Source organism: Triturus cristatus, chromosome 3_2 (assembly GCF_964204655.1).
Source record: "Triturus cristatus chromosome 3_2, aTriCri1.1, whole genome shotgun sequence".
Taxonomy (NCBI): Eukaryota; Metazoa; Chordata; class Amphibia; order Caudata; family Salamandridae; genus Triturus; species Triturus cristatus.
This window is the reverse complement of record NC_140584.1, coordinates 579942397-579965181: the sequence shown is the minus strand read 5'-3', so window position 1 is coordinate 579965181 and position 22785 is coordinate 579942397. Positions and strand designations below refer to the sequence as shown.

The 22785-nt window shown below is 43.7% G+C and overlaps 1 protein-coding gene across 2 annotated transcripts in view; it reads right to left on the bottom strand.

The window, feature by feature from the left end:
* Nucleotides 1-13268: 13268 nt before the first annotated feature.
* Nucleotides 13269-22785, bottom strand: part of HPCAL4 (hippocalcin like 4) — a 101123-nt gene continuing 91606 nt past the window's right edge. For both annotated transcript variants that reach the window (XM_085648351.1, XM_085648350.1), the window contains one exon: nt 13269-17231. In XM_085648351.1, the coding sequence (XP_085504477.1) occupies nt 17034-17231 (198 nt within the window). In that variant the 3' untranslated portion in view covers nt 13269-17033. The remainder of the gene's footprint in view (nt 17232-22785) is intronic.

Sequence of the window (22785 nt, the reverse complement as noted above, 5' to 3'; positions counted from 1 at the left end):
TTTGGTATTCACAGAAGTTAGGATTTTGTCTTAAGTTTGTCTAAAGACAAACTTAAGACAGACTTAAAACAGACAGACTTAAGTCAGACTTAAGACAAACTTAAGACAGACTTAAGACAGACTTAAGTTAGGATTTTGTCTTACGTTTGTCTTAAGTCTGTCTTAAATCTGTCTTAAGTCTGTCTTAAGTTTGTCTTAAGTCTGTCTTAAATCTGTCTTAAGTCTGTCTTAAGTTTGTCTTAAGTCTGTCTTAAGTCTGTCTTAAGTCTGTCTTAAGTCTGTCTTAAGACAAACTTAAGACAAAATCCTAACTTCTGTGAATACCAAAAGTAGTAAGTTTAGGATTTTGTCTTAAGTTAGTTCTGTGAATCGGCCCCTAATTCTTTCATTGGAGAGTTCCGGCACTTCTGAAGAAAAATGTAATTCTTTAATTGGAGAGTTCCGGCACTTCTCAGGAACATGTAGGTACCTGCACTTCTATTTTTCCGTTTGAAGCACTGACTATAGAACCCCAAGAGGCATGACTGCTAAGCCGGTGGTAGTGCACCAGACTAGACAAAGAATGAATTCCCAAAGCGTGTAGGGCCGGAAGGGATTCACTCTTGACTTGGGAAGCTTACTTTTTTCAGCAAGGACGGATTCAGTAACTGTATGTAGATACACACAGGCTGAGCCTCTTCAAACCTCTCATGCACCCCAGGCTGTCTCTAACTTGAAAGGTACTTCCGATCACTGCTTATACCATAGTTAAAACCCCTTCCAGCACAGCCCTTCGTTTAGAGAGGTTATGTTCAGATACGTGACAGACACAAACATTGGTCAGAAACAGTACATTTATGTTGTATGGAAGCCTAACATGTCCATGTCTTCTCTTTTTGTAGGTCCTGGACAAGAAGTAAGCACTTTTTCGACATTGAGGGCTTGCAGTGCGCTGTCCAAGGTTCTGAGCGCCATATGAATGTGTATAGTCATTAATAATATAGACTGACAAAAGCCGTTTTACAGTTTTCTAAATTGAGTTTGGGAGCCATTTATAATATGATGGATGGGCCACCAAACCAAACCCCTGGGGTGTAAAAGGCCCTGCCCAGCAGTCCGTCATCATCTAGATTTTTTGTTGAAAGCGCTTCTACCAACAAAGCGCGAGCATTTTAACCAAAAATGGTGCATGAGGGCACAGGGCTCCACTGGTGCAGTGGGTGCAGTGGCGCCAGAGCCCTTATGGACCCACTGAACCCTGACTATTACTGCATTTTATCATTCAAACAGCAGCCAAGGGGGCAATTTATTTCCTTGTACTTGGGCTCCTGACGCAGGGTACGCTACTGGCCAGGCGTTCAACTATGCCATGGCAACACCCTCGACATGTGTTTTATTAATGTAGAAATAAACGCCGAAAAGTGGGACTCTGTTTCCGAACTAACAGACACAAATGTCCCTGACGCAAAAGGGAGTGTTCTCTCTGTGGTTCGGGGACATTGTTTTCACTGTTTCTGCCTGGGTCCACCATTACTCGCATTCGAATTCAAAGAAGGAAAAAAGAACGTCGGCAGACCCTCCCTAAAAACTGTGAGCCTTCCGATGCTCACACCGGCAACCTTCTGGCATAAACACCGCCGGCGAAGATTTCTGGACAGCGGGGCCGTCTGATGCTCCGCCGTCGCGAGCTTGGTTGTTTCTCCCGCTCTGAATGAGGTGAGGAACAGCTGGTCTCACGAGCTGAAGCGCATTTAATTCAGGCGTTTCCCCCTTCCCACAAACCCTACGTGACACTCTTAATCTTTTTCGGATTCAATCAAGCCCCTCAGCCCCTCTACTTGTTTTTAACACAGCATTCTTCTTAAAGGCATGTAGCAGATCTTCCATTGTTCTTCTGGGTGTAGTTGTAACCCATCAACCTTTATTTTTAACTGTCACCCTCTTGGTTTCCACAAGGTAGCGTATTTGTGCCAGCACACGTCCGTTATCAGACAAGGTACCGCAGATGTTTTTCAGAGGCGATGTAGACGCATTGCCTCAAACCCTAATATTTCCTACTGCAAAGCTAGCAGACAGGAGGAAATACCCTCTCGCAGTCCTTGTTAATACCCTAATAGTGCGCCCTCTCCTGCTTAAAAACCTGGCCTGTTCCCGTTAGAATCAGATGTCCAGGTTTTTCAGATTAATGTAAATAAACGGAAGTGAAAAACATTTACTCCAAATTGGGGGTCAAGGTGTGGCAGAGGAAAGGGGGTGGAGTTACAAGGAGCAGCGTTACAAGGGGCGGAGCTTAAAATGCAGAATTCGACAGTCAACATATACATTTATTAATTAAAAACAAAAAACTGCTGCACAGAAATTGGCAACAAGGACAAATGTGACAGTAAATATGTTCTAGACAGCTTAATTGGCCAAAAAAGAGGCTGCATTTTAAAATGTATTACCAAGTTAAGACACTTGGTGCAGAGATCATTGTGTGACGTGCAGTTTTGGAGGGATTACAATAGGAGTAACATAGGGGTTAACACAGTTCTTGGAAACTTCTGTCTTTTGTCCAGTCACAGTTTTGACTCAAAGTAGGATAGAGGGTTAATGTACCTGAGCATTATGTAACATGCAGATAAAAACCTGGTATTTTATTTAGAGGTAAGTGGGCTAACGCTTTGACGCTAAGATAATTTTGTTACTTCCAGTTCATAAGTTGAAAGCCTTTCAGTACAGCACAGTGATCTATTTATCGACATCAAGTAGATGCATGGAAACTGTAAGTCATTGGTTTAAGATCTTTATTTTTTTGTCTCAATCTGTTGTTATTCTAAGATTGCAAAAAATGTTCCTTTGTGAAGTAATAACGTATTTTTAGTACAGACAACCACAATCACTGCATTATGCTTTATATCCTGACTTTGTTTCTCCCCACCATGCATTCTTACCATAGAATGTCTACCTGCATGGATGATTTCTACACCTTGCAACCCTCATTCTCTTATGTAACATTGCCCCTTACATCAGTTTCCACACTTTATCATTTATTGTGCCTCTATGTGTGATGACAACCTACACTAGGATAAGTCGCGTTATAAAAGTATATAAGGAAAAAAGGTAGGTGCCATTTGAATCAATATTTGTGTAACTACACACACAGACAGATACATCTTGCATTGTTACAGCGCAAGCACATCTCTTATATAAGGAGTTGAACAAAGTTAAGAACCTGCCTCCAGTAGTTTCTCTTAAGTACTTGTAAAGTGGCAACAGGTTGTACCATTGTGTCTCCTTCCTTGGCATTGGAGTCTAGATGTTATGCTCCAGATGACTCCCAGCCAGAATGATACTTCAACAAAAGGATGGCTGATGGCCCTTTATATCAGGCCTTTGTTTTGAGACCAACTGGAAGTTAAAATCAGAAAGTCTCTTCACCACCTGCACTTTGCTGCTCTGAACAGAATGAGATAAAGTGAGGGTGCTGTTGAATTATGTCCCAGTGTTGGAAAATGACATCAGGACAAATTCAGCATGCTTCCCTGGGCCGAACAGAACCAGGATCTGGTGGGATCCCCCTACATTCCAGCACTGCTACAAATTGAATTTACTAAACACGGTCTTAGCACAAATCCCCGCAATAGATTGCGTTAAGCAATCTTCCAGGCAGTAGGACTTGCAGACGATTAGCTATAGCAAATGTCGAAAGAAAAATCAGTTATCCTTAATTCTGAAACTTAACTATTGAAGAGCAATGTACATAGATGGGCTTATAGACAAATTTCTGTTTACAATTGTGGTCTGGAAACCTAAAGTAGTGACTCTTGGTGTTAACTGAGGGTCTGATGACTGAATCCTGCAGCTAATTCATGGCATTCCTAAAGACTAAGTAGTTGCAGATCTATCTGAACTTCAATGTCAAACTTCTAAAGAGTTGTACATAAGTTGTAGACCATCATCCACTATGTGCTTAATTTGAGATGGTGGTTTCTGGTGCTCGGCACTGGCACTTAATTGCAAAAATTGGCAGTTGTGACAGTCTGCCACATGGTAATGCTGTTTGTTTTATTTAGAGATAAGCACATCAGCAGTTGTTTACTAATTCTATATACATGAAAAATTGCAAATTACTCATGCATGCCACCCCAAATCATTTTTATAGCTCTAAGGACCTGGAATAGTTTGGATTGTCCCACTTGTAGGAGGAGTATGCTAGTTGGTAGATGCTCTTGTACTGTCATTGGCAGCTCTGGCTGGGGCAATGAGTGGTGCATTCTTACAAATTAAGTACTGCATTCACCACATACATTTTTCCTAGTGGGAACAGTGTGGAGGGAGTCAAAGAGGAGAATTGTTCTGGGCGCACCTCCACTGCTTGTCGAAGATCGAAGGAAGAACCGAGTTAAGACTGTATGGTTGGTAAATATCCTTCAAAACAAATCTTTTATTACGAATACTTTTACCCCACATACAATTTCAACGCATTGTGTTTAACAACGCAGTCTTTTACCCCGCATACCATTACAATGAAAATACTATTAGCACGCATCTTTTACTATGATTTTTTCGTTTTTAATGGTATGCAGAGGCAGTAGAGATGTTCGTCGCTTACCTGAAGTTCAGAACTGCATCTGCACTGCAAGTACATGGAGGTGGGTTGCACCGAGTGTGCGGTGGCGGGTGCTGATTGGTAAGGATGTTGCCTCATTCTACATTTGCTCTTGGCCTCTGCTGATGCCTTTTCTTCCTCTTCAGCAGGTCTCGGGCAGAAGGATCAACGAAATGGCCCAGGATGGAGGACTCTTCCTGCTACTCTGCACCCCCACTCACGCATGAATACAGGCATGCAGTATACTAAACTATTGTGTGCACAGGAACCGCATTGTAACGGTATGCGGAGGCAGTGCTCAGCGGCAGTATGTGTATGTCCTTTTTTTATATTTATGCCTAAAAATGACGAGAGCGCTAAGACGCATAATACTTTTAATTAGAGTGTCTCTATAAAGAACGGCAGCAAGAGAGATCTCAAGGTAAGAAAAAATTAAATTGAAGAGTAGGAGAGTAAAAGAATAACGCGAAAATGAAATTTAATAAAGTGTATTTTTTTTATTTTTTTTTTATTGATTTTAACATTTCATAATATATATGACATTTTGGCATTGAATATTTTACAAAGACACATTTAATAAAAAGATTGTATGTATGTTTATTTGATGAAACTATAATACAAAGGATATTTAAGATAAAATAGGAGGCTACCTATTTCGTTGTACTATCATGCGTTTTTAAATTATGTGTTGTAAATGTACTTTTAATAGATTAAATACAAATTTCGTTGTATTTGCTTCGTACTAATAACTTGCGGGGTCATTGCATTTGCGTGGTGAAAAATTTGTGGTAATGGTATGCGGAGTGTTTGTTTGTGGGGTAACGTCGTATATTCTATGCGAATACCTCAGTTGCATACTGCCTTTGATGAGCAGCCAGTGGTGCTTACAAAAGATTTCATGTAATGTAGCCCTATTTTCTTGCACCTGTAAGTAACAGCTACATTCTGAATAAACTGCAAATATTTATTGAAACATACAGGCCTCCCAGATAATGTGACTTACCATAGACTTTACTGTACTAGATCAGATATTTCTGCAGGTAGGTAGGCCAAGGAGGACAATTTTCAGAATCTTGCAAAAGCACTTTTGTTGGAGAAACCAAAAGCTTTCCCAGGGCTAACCGGTGGTACAAGAAATAACAAAGTTCAGTTTTAAGCTCAGATTTCTAACCCAAGGCGATTAATAGGAAGGGTGGACTCCTGTAACATCAGGGCAGTTGGTGAAGCTACATACTCAATGCGCTTCAACAAAGAACTGTGAAGGTGGATTCTACTGCCACTGAAGTGTTAACTTTATCGACACAACCATGCGGGCTTGAGGGACATTTGCCTTGGATGTTGGAGCTCCTGTCCTCGAGGGTCTCTTCACAGCGAAGAGCAAAGGGGGGGAACTTGCTCTCCTGAATTCCAGGAAACAATCATACTTGCGACCAAAAGCACAGTAGAACAGTGCCCTCAAGTCGACTATGCTTTTGTTGTACTTCTTCAAGTGGACGGCCAGTGAGGCCAGCAGCCCCACCCTAAACACGCTCTAATCACTCCTCTAGCAGCAATCACATGACCCTTCAGGAGAGATTACTGTTCATGGATAGAGAGAGACCATCCAGGGTGGCACCATTTCAACAAACACTGGGTACTTGGTCTTGTCAGCGATTCCACTTTTCAAGGTGAGCCACCTGTCTAGGCCTTCCGCTTCATTGGTAACTGGACACGAAATGATAAAATAATTTCTGGAAATAAGGCATGGGCAGTCTACGATTCAAAGGTCCGTTTGCTTTTCACCGTAACACTATTGTATTAAGTTTTCTCCCTAACAGTATACCCAAATGGTATGGAACTTAGGTTGTCATAAATGTATTCTTCTGATTCACCCGCCATCTCTATAGTGTAATCATGTAACTAATTCCATAAAAAGTTATCTTCCTACATAAATGAAAGGCCTTACAGCTGCAGCTAGTCTTTCTAGGTCTCCGGCTCTACACGTCACTACGTCATCAGCTGCATTGCTTCTGAATTACATAAGACAGCCCATCGGGTGCTGCATTACTTGGCAATGTCTCGTAGGAACACCAAATTATCGACACCCACAATATTGTGTATATAAGTAAATGTAGATTTCCTCCTCTCAACTCAACATACATATACATTGAAGATATATGTCACCAGTAGGTAGTTATAGTTAGGACCTAGTTAACATAGGAAAAGAGTTATTTGTTTTGATAATAACTTTGGCATCGTTTGATGAATCTTCACAACATTTTCAAAACTAGTATGTCAGTCAATTCGGCTGTTGTCTGGAAAGGTTTGGGGTGATCCGTCAAGCGGGGGCCGAGAAAAAGGTGGGGGTCCCAAAACACTTTTTCCCAATGCAATTTCCCATAAGGATTTTGAACACGACTTACACCAACTTTGGCAGAAAGCTAGATCATCGTCCAGAAAGATTGCATTTTGTAATTTGGTGTAAATCCAATCAGTAGTTTTGGAGTTATTAAAGAAAAAAGATTTATTTATATCTAGGGATGCGATTCAACAGATCTTATGGCGAGATCTGATTGGCTGCCACCACTTCAACCAAGAAGTATTGGCAGTCACCTTGAGACTCGTGACTTGGCTTGAGTCCCGAGAAAAACATAAAATAAAAACACAAGGGGGCAAGGTAGGAATATCCTTACCCCCTAGTCCTGGTGTTGGGGTTCCAGAGGGTCTCCGCTGCGGACAAAAAGTTATTTTTATACATTTTGCCACAAATCCATGGCAAAACAAAAAAAGCAAAAACAAGCGTGATTACCAGCGCATGTTTTTTTTTTGCCCCAGGTCCCAGGAGGATTGATAAATAATATTATAGGGGATGGGGGTGCACGAGCCCCCATCACCAGGCAGATTTCAGCGCTGAGACCTCATCCCCCGGGGCACCGGCCTTATTATATATAACTTGGACAGGGGGCACGCGACCCCCTCCTGGGCCGATTTCAGCCCTGGGAACCCCATCCCCCCGGTAGAAGTAGAAAAAGGGGAGGGTGCACGCAGCCCCCTTCCACGAGCTGATTTTGGTTCCGGGGACCAATAGTAATGGAGGGGGGGGGGGTACGCAGCCCTCTTCTTGGAGCCATTAATGGCCCTGGGGACCCCATGCCTCATGGCTGGCTCCTGCTATGTGCGGTGGTGCCTACCCACTGGACTTCGTGATTTCCCTGCCTGTACTGGTGTGAGCAGGGAAACCTGTTTTTCCTCTTGCTTGGTGGGAGCAATTTCAAAGCTCCCACTAAGCGAGAGCAAACTGTAAGTCTGCTCCCAGCTGGCAGAAGCTTTAAAAAATGCACCGCCAGCTGGGACCAAACTTCAGATCTGTTTCCCTGCCCGCAGTGATGCGGGCAGGGAAACCGATCTGAATATTGCTCTTGTCTACAGGGAGCAACATTTTTGACTGCTCCCAACGGCAAGAGCAATTTTGGCTCCAGCTGGATGCAGGGAGCTGGCTGGGGCCACAGGGTTACCCCTGTGCCCTTCACCAAGGAGATGGAGGATGTCCTGGGTGGTCACCAGGGCACCCACCCTTTGTTGGCAGGCCCCTGGGGATGGGGTCCCCGGGGTCACAATCGGCCCTGGGAGGGGCCACATGGCCTCCTCCCCTTTACTAATTGGCTGGATACCGGATGATGGGGTCCCTGTGGACGATATTGGCCTAAGCTGTCTTGTCTGTGATACAAGGGATTACAGTCAGCTCTGTTCATCAATTAGTCTGTCTTGTGCCATTCACATTCTGTATCCCCCCCTGCTAAAACCTCATGTAACTATGGATCTACCCACTTTAATCATTGTCTCTCTTCATTGTGAATACAGGCATTTTGTTTCTGTGCATGTGCAACTCCTCCTAAAAAGTAGTCCACGTGCATGCAAGGGATGGGGAATCAATCTTCTTTCATTTGATGTCTTTATCACATTAGTTTTTGCAATGGTCCATTTTCTAACATTTTTTTCAAACATATTTAAGACACCTTTTGATTATGGCATTTCTACTTTTTATTACTTTTAGGGTCTATAGTATGTTTCCACAAAAATACAAAAATGCAGGCTTGCCTAGGCCTCAACTATTGTCTCTGTCAATACTTGTATTCATTTAAAACCAACAGCTCAATGACTGATGTAATGTAAATAGTGTTTCTAACCTGAATTCAAAATTATAAACACAACTTTTTCAAAAAGCAAATGTTTTGGGTGCTAAACAAGGATGAAAATGCCTACATTACTATAGAATTTGTAACCAGCACGGCTAAATGAAATGTTATCCAAGCTATATTTCATGGTTCTTTAACGAGACATACTGTAGACAAAGTAGTGACAACCCCAAAGAAGAACCCATCTTGTCAAAAAACATAATTTAATTGTGAGGCGTTGACGTCCTTTTAAAAAATTCTCTCCAGACTATAGATACCATTAGATTTGGGGAGTATAAAGGCATGGGAGGATTTTGTGATTACGAAGGAGTAGTTGTTATCTAGGTTTAAGATCTGCTAGCTATCTAAGGGGCTAAAGATAACAGACTCTTTTGCTCACCCATCAACTTTCTAGTACCAAGTCAATCAGTGTGACCCACGAAGCAGATATCAAAATGGTACCAGTTGTTGCCTGAAACTGAAGAAGTCGAATTGGAATAAAATCAGACGAAATTTGCACACAAAACTTCAAGACATAAGTTTATGGCAAGTATCTTTAGATTTTTCTGCAGAAAACAATACGCCATGCTAATTTACAAAGGAACAGCTAATATTCGATTTTCAAGCTATTTTGTTCTTTGAATAAGTTGTACAAATTGCATCCAGACTCACAAGTCAGATGTGCAAAGTTTAAAGCTGAAGAAGCAAGAGATATCCACGTTTTTCAGCTGCTGTAAGCACCACATTGTCTGGATGGATATAACTGAGGTTCTTAGGGCCAGATGTTCACAGCTTTTTTTGAGCTTTTTTGAGGTCGCAAACGTGCCAATTAGTAGAAATGCGGCCACAAAAAATAATTTTTTTAATGTAAAAAGCCCTTTTTGCGATTCTTTAACCTATTACCGAATTGCAAATTGGTTTTGCAATTCGGTATGAGGAAGGGGCGTGTGTAGGGCATCTCTTCCTAATACTGAATAGCAGTGGTATGGGTGAGTGTTTTACAACCGAAATGCTGTCGCAAAACATTCGCATTTTACCACCTACTTCAAGTAGGTGGTCACAGGGACACTTTCCCCTTATTGAGGGCCCGATTCACAGAACTAACTTAAGACAAAATCCTAAACTTACTACCATTTTGGTATTCACAGAAGGCACTTACTCATTTCGGTATTCACAGAAGTTAGGAGTCCTAACTTTAGGACTCCTAAATGCCTTCTGTGAATACTGAAGTCTTAAAATTAGGATTTTTCTCAATTTAGTAGTAGTAAAGTTAGGACTCCTAACTTTAGGACTCCTAAATGCCTTCTGTGAATACCGAAAGCCTTAAGATTAGGATTTTTCTCAATTTAGTAGTAGTAAAGTTAGTACTCCTAACTTTAGGACTCCTAAATGCCTTCTGTGAATGCCGAAAGTCTTAAAATAAGGATTTTTCACAATTTAGTAGTAGTAAAGTTAGGACTCCTAACTTTAGGACTCCTAAATGCCTTCTGTGAATACCGAAAGTCTTAAAATTAGGATTTTTCTCAGTTTAGGAGTAATAAAGTTAGGAGTCCTAACTTTAGGACTCCTAAACTGAGAAAAATCCTAATTTTAAGACTTTCGGTATTCACAGAAGGCATTTAGGAGTCCTAAAGTTAGGACTCCTAACTTCTGTGAATACCAAATACCAAAATGAGTAAGTGTCTTCTGTGAATACCAAAATGAGTAAGTGCCTTCTGTGAATACGAAAATGGTAGTATGTTAAGGATTTTGTCTTAAGTTAGTTCTGTGAATTGGGCCCAGAATGTTTATAAAAACATTTTTTAAGAGCAGGCTGTGGTTCCATGGACCACTGACTACTCTTAAAAAATGAAAAGAAAACTTTTCATTTTCTTTTTGAAACGCATCCCGTTTTCCTTTAAGGAAAAAGGGACGCAGTTAAAAAAATACTTTATTTAAAAGTAATCGCAGACATGGTGGCCTGCTGAGCCAGCAAGCCACCATCCCTGTGCTTTTTGCGATTCGCAATGGGTCACAAACCGAGACCTACCTCATGAATATTAATGAGGTAGGTCTTTTTGCGACCCACTGGGAATCACAAAAAAAAGTAAAGCACACTTTCGTACATTAGTGTTTGCGATTACCAAATAGCGAATCGCAAAAAATTGCTATTTGGTAACCACAAACACTTACCTTAGTACATCTGGCCCTCAAGGTGGTATTCCAGAAGGGAAACAGCTTTTACAACAAGGTTTTTACCTCATTGTGCCTTTATCACACATTTTTTAGCATGCATATTTTTACCACAAATATGCATTTACAACACATGCCAGTATCACGCATTTAAGGTAAGTTGGGGGGTGTGGGAGTCTCCCCCCACAAATACATTAATAAAGCACAACAACGGCGGACTTTAGGAGTTGCACCTCACCCTACTGTTTCTTCTATATCCAAAAGATGTGCACGCATGTTACTGCACCTGCCGTTGTTAGGTGCAACTGCAAACGCAGAACAGAAATAAAGGGTATTTGGAATGGTGCACCATAAACATTTCTTATCCGAAGTCAATAGGAAAAAGAGTCCGGCAAAATGTTCTTTTTAGTCATCTCCTTTATTAAGTATACTCAAGTTAATTGCATCAATAAGAATCATCCAGCCAACGCGTTTCGTTGAGTGGTTACTTGAACTTCGTCAGGGCTATTTAGGATAAGGGTCAGAATAGGAAGTCCAATAAGATCCCAGACCTCTTCAGTGGAGGGGTGTAGCACCTGTATGGCTAATGTATGCAGCACTCGTCATATACAGAGCGTGTGACTGTTGAAGTAATGGAGCCTCATATTTGGGCCACTAGTTGGATAGCCCATAAAGGATGCCGTGTGATAGCGTCCGCACGTCTTCACACAAACCTGATCGGAAGCAGATACAAATACATTGTTTTTAAATCTAAAACAATGCGTGGTATTGGCATGCATTGTAAATGCATAGTCGCGGTAAAACATGCGTGCTAAAAATGCGTGGCAAAGGCATATAATGTATTTACCTGCGTGTACCGTTGTACAACCATTCCAGAAGAAACTTGAGGTGGGTGCTATTCTGATTAAGCGGATACTACTGTAAAGGCCTTGGGCATTTTTTCATGCCTCTGTAAAATTTGTCAGTTTGCAGCTGGTATCAGGTAGGTTTGATGTATTAATGTGGTGTGAAGTACATATGAAAAGATTATTAAGAAAAAGTGCACAAAGGAGAAGAGATGCATGTGGCACATGTGGTGAGGATTGAAGTGTTGGCATTGTGATGACCGACAGCATGCTAGATGCCATATGATAAACAGGAATATAAAATATACTGGCCTTGATGTTCTGATCTCTGTTCGCAAACCAGGATGAGCAAATTACACACCAACTGGTCTGCAAAGAGGGGTGCAATTTGCAATGTGACCTATGTGCTATGCCCATTCACAAAGGGTTCAAAACTACCCGTGTAATACATTTCAATTAGACAGGTCACTATTTGGAACCACCTGCAATAGATAAGGAGTGGAGGGATGGTGGTCACAGCTTTTTAAAAGCCTGAGTTTCATTAAAAATAAGATGCTTCTTTAAAAAAAAATCCTATTTCGAAAAATATTGGGGTGGGGGCAGGCAGTGGTCCTCATGTGCAGAACCAGCACTGTGAATATTAAGCTAGTGAAATGGAATGTTTCAAAGGCACTTTGGCCCTTATTGTAAGCCTGCTGAGAATGTCAATGTTGTAGGTCTTAGTAATTCATGATTCATCCAGGAAATGTGCTTCCAGTCAAATCAGGACTGAGACAGAACTTGTGATGAAGGGCTTCTTGTGCAAGCCTTTTAAAGAAATATTCACCTGTTGCATTTGTCTTACAATGTGGAATCACGCATGAGCATGACGCTAACCGGCTGGGGTGCTGGTGCTCAAAATGGTCACTTGACGGACAGGTGTTCTCTAATGGGGAGAGCGGGAGCACCCCAATGCCCACAGCAGGCACTTGTTTGGCGTCTAAAAGAGATAGTCACGGATACTTCGGCCATGCCAGACCTTTCCTAAACTACTTTTTCTTCTAACCTGCATGCATTATACTAAATGCTACAAATGTATGTTTAATATCATTATACAGCGCAGTCGGTGTTGTCACGCATCTTTCTTAATCTACAAGATGCATTTGTTTCTGTTTTATATTTCTCCACGTTTAACCTGGACTTCCTTGATACTACTTAGTGTTTCTTTCCCTCTTTGTTTCAGTCACCTGAGTTTTGTGACAAGCTGGGACTCGCTAGGCAAGGACCACACCAAAAAAGCAAGTGCACGCCTGCAAAACACAGCCTCCGCAAATTTTTCATGGATTATTGTGGAAAGTTGAATTTCAGTGAACTTCTTGAAACCCGGAGTCATCCAGGAAACAAGCTGTCACCTTTGCACACCGTCGGACGATTCTAACAAATCAAAAACAAGGACACACACAACTAGACAAGAGCAAAACAAGTTTCAATTTGAGCCCAAAGCCACAGTGAAATGGATAGGCGCGGGTCAATTAAACACCAACAACGTTCTGTGAACGACTCATGTCAGATACTTTATTTTTCAGTTAAAAAAATATAACAAGTTCACGTTTTCTAACAATTATTACAATAACCAAAAATTCACAATAAGAAGACCAAAACACATGTGCAATGAAACATCTGTCAAGGGTGGGTTTCTGGAGCTGGTAAGAGGCGGATGGGTGCGAGATGAATTTCCTGTGTTCCCTGTATAGACACTGGCTCCTTCTCTCCCTCCAGCTCTCCCAGAGTACTCGATTCCTCATTGCCCATCTGTACAAGTCCCTTTTCCAACACCTCACTGACTCCCTTACCACCAAAACTGTCTCTCAATCTGGATCCGACCTATTCATTCACTTGTCACTTCACCTTCTCTTCCCGTCCACCCTTCACTCACTGTCCAAATCTATCTAGCAGTGTTTGTATTGTACTGTATTGTGGCATTTCTATTGCACCTTCACACCTCTTGTCAAAGTCCCAAAGTGCTTTCTCAAATGCTCCAGTGAGCGATTACTACATCTGTAGCCCGTGGGCAGGTGAAAGGTGATAGGAGTAGTATGATCTGTTAGTGCTGAGCTTCGGGATCATGTGTGGAGCCCGGAAAAAGAGCTCCAGACATGGTGTAGCAACAAGTATCTTCCTTCTCCATCTGCCATCAATCAGGGCTTTCTAACATCTATTCACTCCACCTCTAGGCCCCATGTTTCATCCAAATCTCACATGCAGCATCTACTCCCACCCATTGTTCCTCCATCAAATTGTGTTTATTCATCATTTATTGCTCTATCCATCCATCTGGCACCCATCTGTCCACTTCCTCGTGCCTTTCTACTAATACATAGAGGCCTTTGTTTCTGGCCTTCACCCTCATGCCTTCTTTGCTGCACATTCCTGTGATCTGAGAAGCACTCCTTCCACTATGTTCTTTCACCCCTAATTGTTTCCATTTTGCATAATTGTACCCCTTCTCTCACTCAACCTCTTTCTGCCCGCACACACTAATACTTGCTTTGCTGTGACCCACTTTCCTTGGCAAAGACAAATCGCCACCATATGGCATGTCCTTCCATCTAAAGTCTTAATAAGAAAGCCACAGTCTACGTATGGAAGTGTTCCAGGTCATTTATAGTGAGCTTCTCTGGTCTTATTTTTAGAGCAATGACTACCAATGACCCATTTACAAGCAGGCAAAGTACTGCTCCCATCATGGGATCACAGAAGCCTTTACAGGTTGGGTGTGGATTAATCTATGAGTGGAGGCACCACAATTAATAGTCACACTGGTGGGCAATATTATTGATATACAACCAATGGTAGCGATTTGATGAGTTACATATTCACATAGAATGGGTATACTGGTCTCTGGACAGCCCCCATCTCTCTCCTTTCCTCAGCCTGGGTATACTAGTATGGGGTCAGCCAACATCTCTCTCTTGTAAGGATCTCCCCTTGGCATGGGTCTACTGGTGTGCAGACAAACCACCAAACCACATCTCTCTTCTATAAGCATCCCTCCTCTATCTGGGACTGCTGGTATGCAGATGAATACATCCTCTCATGTAAGGGTCCATCCTCAACTTGGGTCTACTGGTGTGAGGACAGGACCCATTTCTCCTGTGTATAGAGTTCTCGCCAGCTTGTGTCTATGGTATGCAGGCAAAAGACAAGCTCTCTTTTAAAAGTCCCACTATTCATGTTGGAAAATTGCTATTAACAGGGGCTTCATTTAACCCAACTTCCTCTACAGGCAGCTAACTGCCTTTTTTATACAGCCCCCGATTCAAACCCACTCTTGACAGCTTAACAACATTTTACATTTCTTAAATATTTCATAATTAGTTTCTGTACTGCGCCAGGGGCCTGATCGGATCTGCCATATGCGAGGGAGAATGTGTGACCCCTATGGAACAGCATCCCAGCTGAGGAAGGGCGAGGAGCGGTGAGGACCTACAGGGGAAAGGAAAGGTGAGGGGTGTTAGGCGGCTGCAGGGACCTCAGGAAGGGACTGGATCTGCACACTGTATCCAGGGGGATATTCATCTCCCTGGCAGGGCAGAAACACGAGGAGAGGGCCCGCTGTGAAGCAGACCCCCTAAATAATACTCTCGGTCATGACCTTTGAGGGCGACCCCAAAACTAAGTCCTCCGATGATCATAGCATCGATATGTACAGCAAGGAAAAAATGGAATAGTTCCATTGAAACATTGCATTTGCAGGTAGCTTCAATATGTACATTTTTTGAAGAACACTGAAAAACACTCCTGGGAAAAGAAACACTAGAGTTGGAAGATTTTTACGGAAAATGCAACACAAGCCAAGTGAGGAACACTGCGGAACCCCTTGTAGGAGGCCAGTGCTGAAGAGGAGCTGCCTATGGTTGAAACAGATGGTGTTATCACAATGAGGGCACATCACTAATCAGAGGCATTGGCAAGCAAAGTGAAGTGTACCCCAGAAATAGAAAGGTTCTCCTCAAGAGAGGCATGTGATATATCCCAGGGTAAGATGTACGCTCCTTGCGCGTCATTTGTGTACTCTTCAAGAGTTACACAGGAGCTCACAAACAGTGTTGTAAAAGCTCCTCAGGAGAGGACAAGGTGGAGATAAGGGCCTCGCGTAAACAAAGGGCCTAGGGAGGGAGACATTTAGACAGTGTCTGAGGAGAGGTGTCTCGAGTGGGGAGATGCCACAGAGTGAGCATGGATCAAGGGTAAGGTATAGGGAGGGAGTCCGGTGGGAGTGGCCTCATGAGATCGTCTAGGAGTGGGCGGGCAGAGGATCTTGGAAGGGGAGAGAGAAAAAGATGAAGTCCAGAAGAAAACAGCAAATGCAGTGTGAATGCAATCTGTGTCCACAGTAAACTCCTGAAGCAGGAGGTAGGTAAAGGGGCAAAGCAGCCATACTGTGCTTCACTCAGGCTTCAGGAGAAACTGAGGGACAGTCTCTTGTGGAGACTTAACACGTGGAACACACAGACTTGTGGGGGTTAGGCCATAGCTGTCACCTGCAAGTGTTGAGACTCTTCAGTACTTTGCTTTTAGAAGCATGAGTTGAGGAAGTAGAGTAAAGGAGATGAGAATATGTGAGCATGGCAGGATACATATTGGCCCCAGAAATGACAGTTCTGTAACCCAGAAGATTCACAATAATATTGTCTTGTGTTTATGGGCTCCTCCCATCCGATTTAGAAATGGTATGGTCCAGCCTGGTGTTCTTGAAATTGAGGTGCAACAGATGAGACATTGTTGAACGGTAGCATGCGTACCATCGAGCAAAGGCTCAGGTGTCTGGCTTGATAGTATTGCATGGTGTACAGGAAGCTGAAACTCACATTATGTGCTGGGTACTGGTTCAGGCAACCCAGCTTGACAATATTTGAGAACAAGTTAGGGTGCAGCTATGACATATCTGGATGTTGGGGTACACACTGGCTCAGGCATCCCAGTTTGGCAATGTGTGAGGAAGAGTTGGGTGGGTGGTGTATTTGCTATGTAGGGGTTCACGCTGGCTCAGGCATCCCAGTCTGGCAATGTGTGAGGACAAGTTTGGGGCTGTAATTGGTATGTTGGGGTTCACGCTGGCTCAAGCATCCCAGTTTAGCAATGTATAGGGACAAGTTGGGTGGGGGCTGTATCTGGTATGTTGGGGTACACTCTGGCTCAGGCATCCCAGTTTGGCAATGTGGGGGCACTGGAGTTGGGAGGCTGTATCTTGTATGTCATGGTGCTCTCTGGCTCCAGTGTTCTAGGTGGGACTCCTTGGGGGAGGGGTCTTTACTTCTGCATATCACACTGCAGCAGCAGGACTATGGAGGGGTCACTTTTGGCGGCTTCTTTAAACTCCTCTAGAGTGATCTGGTCATCTTTGTCTTTGTCCATCTTGGTGAAGATCTTGTCCACACGCTGCTGGGGTGTCAATCCATCCTGGTTCATTCTCATCATAATCACGGTCCCAACCATCTTATAAATGGCCTAGAGTAGGATCGGGGCAGACATAAAAAGAGAGAGACAGAGAAAGAAAAGGTTCAATGAAAAGAGCAATGCTATTCAATACGGGCTAAGGGAAGGTAAGGTAATACAGTATGATTGACTTTAGAAAAGGGGCATCAAGGTTGAGTTATGTTGGTTGCTTGTAAGGTGGTGAATGCATCTTACAGACAGACTCAGGTCACACTGGGTTAGCAGTAGGCATGCAATGTGGCTACTCGTAACAACCCTAGAAAGATCTTTTTCCCTCTGAACCCTGGGTGGGTAAGGGTTTCTTTAGTGGAATTCATTAATGACAATGATATTCATTGCTGGACTCTACTGCCAGTGTCCCAGCAACTCCAAGAGATCCACAAAATGAAGATATAGTATTGCTGAGTCGTTAAGTCAACCCATGCCAGGAAGCAGCAAAAATCAGCTTTTTCAAGGATGGAACCAATACGAAGAAGGTAGTCAGCTCCCCACATGTAAAGAGCGTGTCTGTCATGATTCATATTAAGGATGCTCTTCCATTGTCAGATATTCACAATATCTTGGTGATATATTCATTATTTTCATGCAATTTGCTTGAATAAGGCCTAATCACTTCATGACTATGTAAACCGAACGTCTTTTCAGCAGTGCTCTCCTTGCCTTGTTATGTTAGCTGGTTTTCTTCACAAAAGTTCCTACTCTTATTTACCCCAATGTGGTTTGGTCAAAAGTTTGACTATGCTTGCACTTGTTTGGTGTTAGATTCTGAGTCTCATCATAAATCACTAGTACAGTGCATCTATTGACAGAATGGGTAATTCCTATTCCTAACTCGCTGTCACCAGTTTATTGGACTCCTTTTGGGTCCAAAAAAGATTTTGGATGTGGTGGTCTCAACCACGTAACGTGGCATGCTTCATCATTGCATACACAAGGAGATGATGGATGGAGCACTGAAACTTTTCAGACACTCACCCCCAGTCACAAATCTGGGTTTAATCCATCATCATTCTTTAGCTCACTTTGCCACCTCAGGTCAGACCCAGCTATATGCAAATCAGTCTTGACCCTGTGCCTCATGGGAACAGTCCAGCCCGAACTGCCAAGCCAGGTCTTCCCGGAACCGGAAACAAGCATCCTGGGACCGGTTTCTGGGTGTTTGCTTTTTCCCACTAAGTTGGCAGAGTATGCCCAGACGTGGGTCCCTTGCTCACTTTGCCACTGGATTCAAGTTAGCCTGGTTGATGAACCACAAACCGGTCCCAGGATGTTTGTTTCCGGTTCAGGGAAGACCTGGCTTGGCAGTTCGGGCTGGACTGTTCCCATGAGGCACAGGGTCATGACTGATTTGCATAAAGCTGAGTCTGAACTGAGGTGACAAAGTGAGCTAAAGAATGATGAATTCAACCCAGATCTGCGACTGGGGGTGAGAGTCTGAAAAGTTTCTGCGCTCCGTCCATCATCTTGTGTTTGTTTTGTTTGCCCTAAGTTGGCAGGGTATGCCCAGACGTGGGTCCCTTGCTCACTTTGCCACTGGATTCAAGCTAGCCTGGCTGATGAAGGATGTTACCCAGAAACCGGTCCCAGAATGCTTGTTTCTGGTTCACGGAAGACCTGGCTTGGCAGTTCGGGCTGGACTGTTCCCATGAGGCACAGGGCCAAGACTGATTTGCATAAAGCTGGGTCTGAACTGAGGTGGCCAAGTGAGCTAAAGAATGATGATGGATTCAACTCAGATCTGTGACTGGGGGTGAGTGTCTGGAAAGTTTCAGCGCTCCGTCCATCATCTCCTTGTTTTGGCTCTGTTCACCCTAAGTTGGCAAGGTATGCCCAGACGTGGATCCCTTGCTCACTTTGTCACTGGATTCAAGCTAGCCTGGCTGCTGAAGGGTGTTACCCAGAAACCGGTCCCAGGATGCTTGTTTCCAGTTCAGGGAAGATCTGGCTTGGCAGTTCGGACTGGACTGTTCTCATGAGGCACAGTGTCACGACTGATTTGCATAGATCTAGGTCTGAACTGAGGTGGCAAAGTGAGCTAAAGAATGATGATGGATTCTACCCAGATCTGTGACTCGGGGTGAGTGTCTGAAAAGTTTCAGCGCTCCCTTCCATCATCTCCATGTGTTTGCTATGCTTCATCATTGGCCACCCCTCCTGGTAAGATGGAACTATCAGGGTGGACTTGACCCCAATTGATGAGGGAGTTCTTAAGATATATTATTTTCCTGGATAAGGGATCTAGTTCATATTAAAAATATTTAAAAATACCTTAAGGTATACCACAGGTAAAGCCTTTTTTATGTGGTACCTCAGGTAAATGAAGCTTCACATGTGATAAGCATGTTGTGTTTGTGCGTGTGATTTACAGTGCCATCCTATCACATGTGGTGAGTCATTGAAAACTTTTCAGCACATTCTCCCCACCCCAGCATGATGGATGTTATTGTATTGTCTAAACGTATGTGATTTTTTACCCTTGGTCTTGAAATTCAAATAAGGAGAGGTAGGAAATTCCAGTTTTACTAATATATACTTACATATACTAACATACACTCATAGAATTAGAGTGATGGATCCTTTTTGCTCCAAGGAATACCCCTGATCAGTTATCTGGCTTTTAGAGTGGGCCGAACTAGCACTTTCAACAGATGATAGGGCCATAGCACCTCTAAACCTACAGTCATTTGTTTATTCACATTTTAATCATACCTGAGGTACCACATTGTAAAGAATGTACGTGTGGTATTCTTTAAGGTATTTTTAATATAAACTGGATCCCTGTATTATCCAGGAATAGAATCAATCTTAAGAACTTCCCCATTAACTGGGGTCGAGTCTGCCCTTGTGGTACAATCTTACTAGAGTGGGTGGGTGGGGGCAATGATAAACTATGCCAAATTATGTGGGTGGGACCACCCCCACATCCAAATTCTTTTTTTGACCCAAAAGGGCCAAGGTGTCCAATAACCTGGAGATTAAGAGTTAGGAATAGGAATCACCTGTTCTGTCAACAGATTCGCCTCACTCGTTGTTATTTATGATGTATCTCAGGAGGAAGTGCGGTGTCTAAATCCTCCCCTTCTTTCAATGTGATATGATTCATTTATGAGTCTGCCTGTGCTGGATACTTTGGACAGCACTTCTAGGCTGCATGTAGTATCTGCTTGGTAACTGGTGTTTTGAGTAACTGATTCAAGCCGCACTGTTAGATTACCCCCTATACTGTTTGGTGATGTGTTTGTTTGAGAGGCTTTCCATCAAGCTTTTGGGCTTTTTGCAACTACACATTATCTGCCAAACCTAAAAGTCGTAATGATAAAGCGGTGCTGCTGTTAAATTTGTGTTTAGTTTGCTTGCTCATGTCTTTTAGTAACAATCAATGTAAAGTATACTCTGGCCTCTATTTGCATTTTGTTATTTCTTCTGGTACTAGGTTATTGAGTGTTTTACTAAAATGTTGTTTGTTGTGCCTCGAGCTGGAGGCAGTCGCTCTAGTTTTTTTTTTTAACTTTGTTTATTGAAGTTTTATGGTTCACTTTCACATACATACATAACGAAAAAGAAAAAAAATGCAGGTTCAAATGGCAATGAGGGTTAAACAGTACATGTGCATCATATATACCTCTTCCCTTGGAGGCGATCGAGTCGTCACATAGCAATGCATATGGCCTACCCAAATAAGGGGGACATCAGGTAGGGAAATAATGTATATCGTAGTTGTCCATAATCAGCTTGGGAGCCTTCAAATCAATCGTAGCAGTCTTTTCGATCCCCTCTGACGCCTGGCCCCCTCCCAGCAGCTGGGCCTCCCCAGCACAGAAACAAGCGACAAGCCATATGTAGCAGAAGATCATTATCTCATCATTCCCAAGGTTCCTCTTCAGGGAAGCAAAAGTAACAGAGCGGGTGCACCTGTAGTGCTCCAGCAATATACCCCCCTCACTATGCAGGATGTCAACCTTGGGTATTGGGAGTAGGATCGTCAGGGGCCATAGGGGGGGCGCTTTCCGCCAGAACCTCAGGATGCTGCAACAAATAATTCTGCAACGGCCCCCAGATGTCGGCAGGGCGGGACCGGGCGGGAAGTAGCTCGGAGTAGATCAGTACTTGCTCTTGACAATATATAAAGGTCTTTGAGCCACTCCTTGAATTTCGGGGCCCGGCCCCGTCCCCAGCGGCAAGCAATACGCCGTTTCGCTAATAAAAGCGCTATCATGACAAATCGACGACAGGAGCGCGGAATCTGTTTGGTATATCCTAGCAATGCCTGTACCGGCTCAGGCGCAAGAGGAAGCTCTATCATGTGCGCAAGAGCAGAGTACACCTGTCCCCAGTAAGTTTGAATAGCAGGGCATATCCAGGAGAGGTGGAGGAAGTCCGCCCGAGGGGCGCGACATCTCTCGCAATTATCAGAATCTTGCAGTCGAAATTTGTGTTTGGTTACAGGAGTGCAGTAGAGACGGTTCAAAAATTTAAAATGGATGATCCGATGCCTACTACTCGCTGAGATCTGCTCTGTCTGCAAGCAGCAGTAGGTCCACCTGTCATCACCGAGCTCCAGCCCCAACTCACGCTCCCACTCCCCACGAGCCCTCGAGGCAGAAACAGGCGCATCCGAGCGAACCGCATGATATAATATCGAGACCAGATGGGAGGGTGAGGCTGCCTGTAGGAGCCTATGTAGGGGAGCAAGGGTCTCGGGCTCATCCGGGAACGTCTGCAGTAGGGCCTTCATGCCTTGTCTCAGTCGAAAGTAAGTAAAAAGCTCCAGAGGGGTGGGCGCGTGGCCTGTAAAGAAGTGATCCCTGTCACGAAACTGCCCACTCGTAAACAGATCACCCCAAGTCAGAATCCCCAATTTGCGACTCAAGTTTTGAAACAGCTTCTCCTGTAAAAGGGGGAGCTGAGGGTGGTAAGCAATGGGGAGGAGAGGCGAGTACAGAAACGGGCTCCCCACTCGCTTTGATATTTCCAACCACGCATCCACCGTACCCTGGAGGGCGTTATAGTTAGCGGTGGTATGTGGGAGCACGCTATGCAACAGGCCAGGCAGGGGCAAAGGCGCCGCAAGCCAGTCCTCAGCAGCGAGTTGGGGCATGAAGGCAATGGGACGGAACCAGTAGTACGCGTAATGCGCCTGGGCACAGTAATAGTATAGCTCCAGATCCGGAATATCGAAGCCCCCCATGGAGTAAGGAGAGGTCATCACAGCCCATTTCAATCTAGGTCTCCTCCCTCCCCACACCAGCCGTATCAGTTCCGAACGCAACCGGGAGAAGAAGTGTCTCCCCGGAGGAAAAGGAATATTCAGGAACAAGTATAAGAGCTTAGGAAGCACCACCATCTTGATCAGAGCGGCTCGTCCGGCCATCGATAATGGGAGCGCAAGCCAGCGGTCAACGCAAGAGGCGATATGCAGCAGCGTCGTACCATAGTTTAATCGCATCAACTCCTCCCTATCTCGAGAGACCTTAATGCCAAGATATTTGACCTCGGAGTCGCTCCATTCGATGGGGTAGTCAAGCGAGAATTTCCGGGAGCCGTCTGTCAAATGGAAAATCTGAGA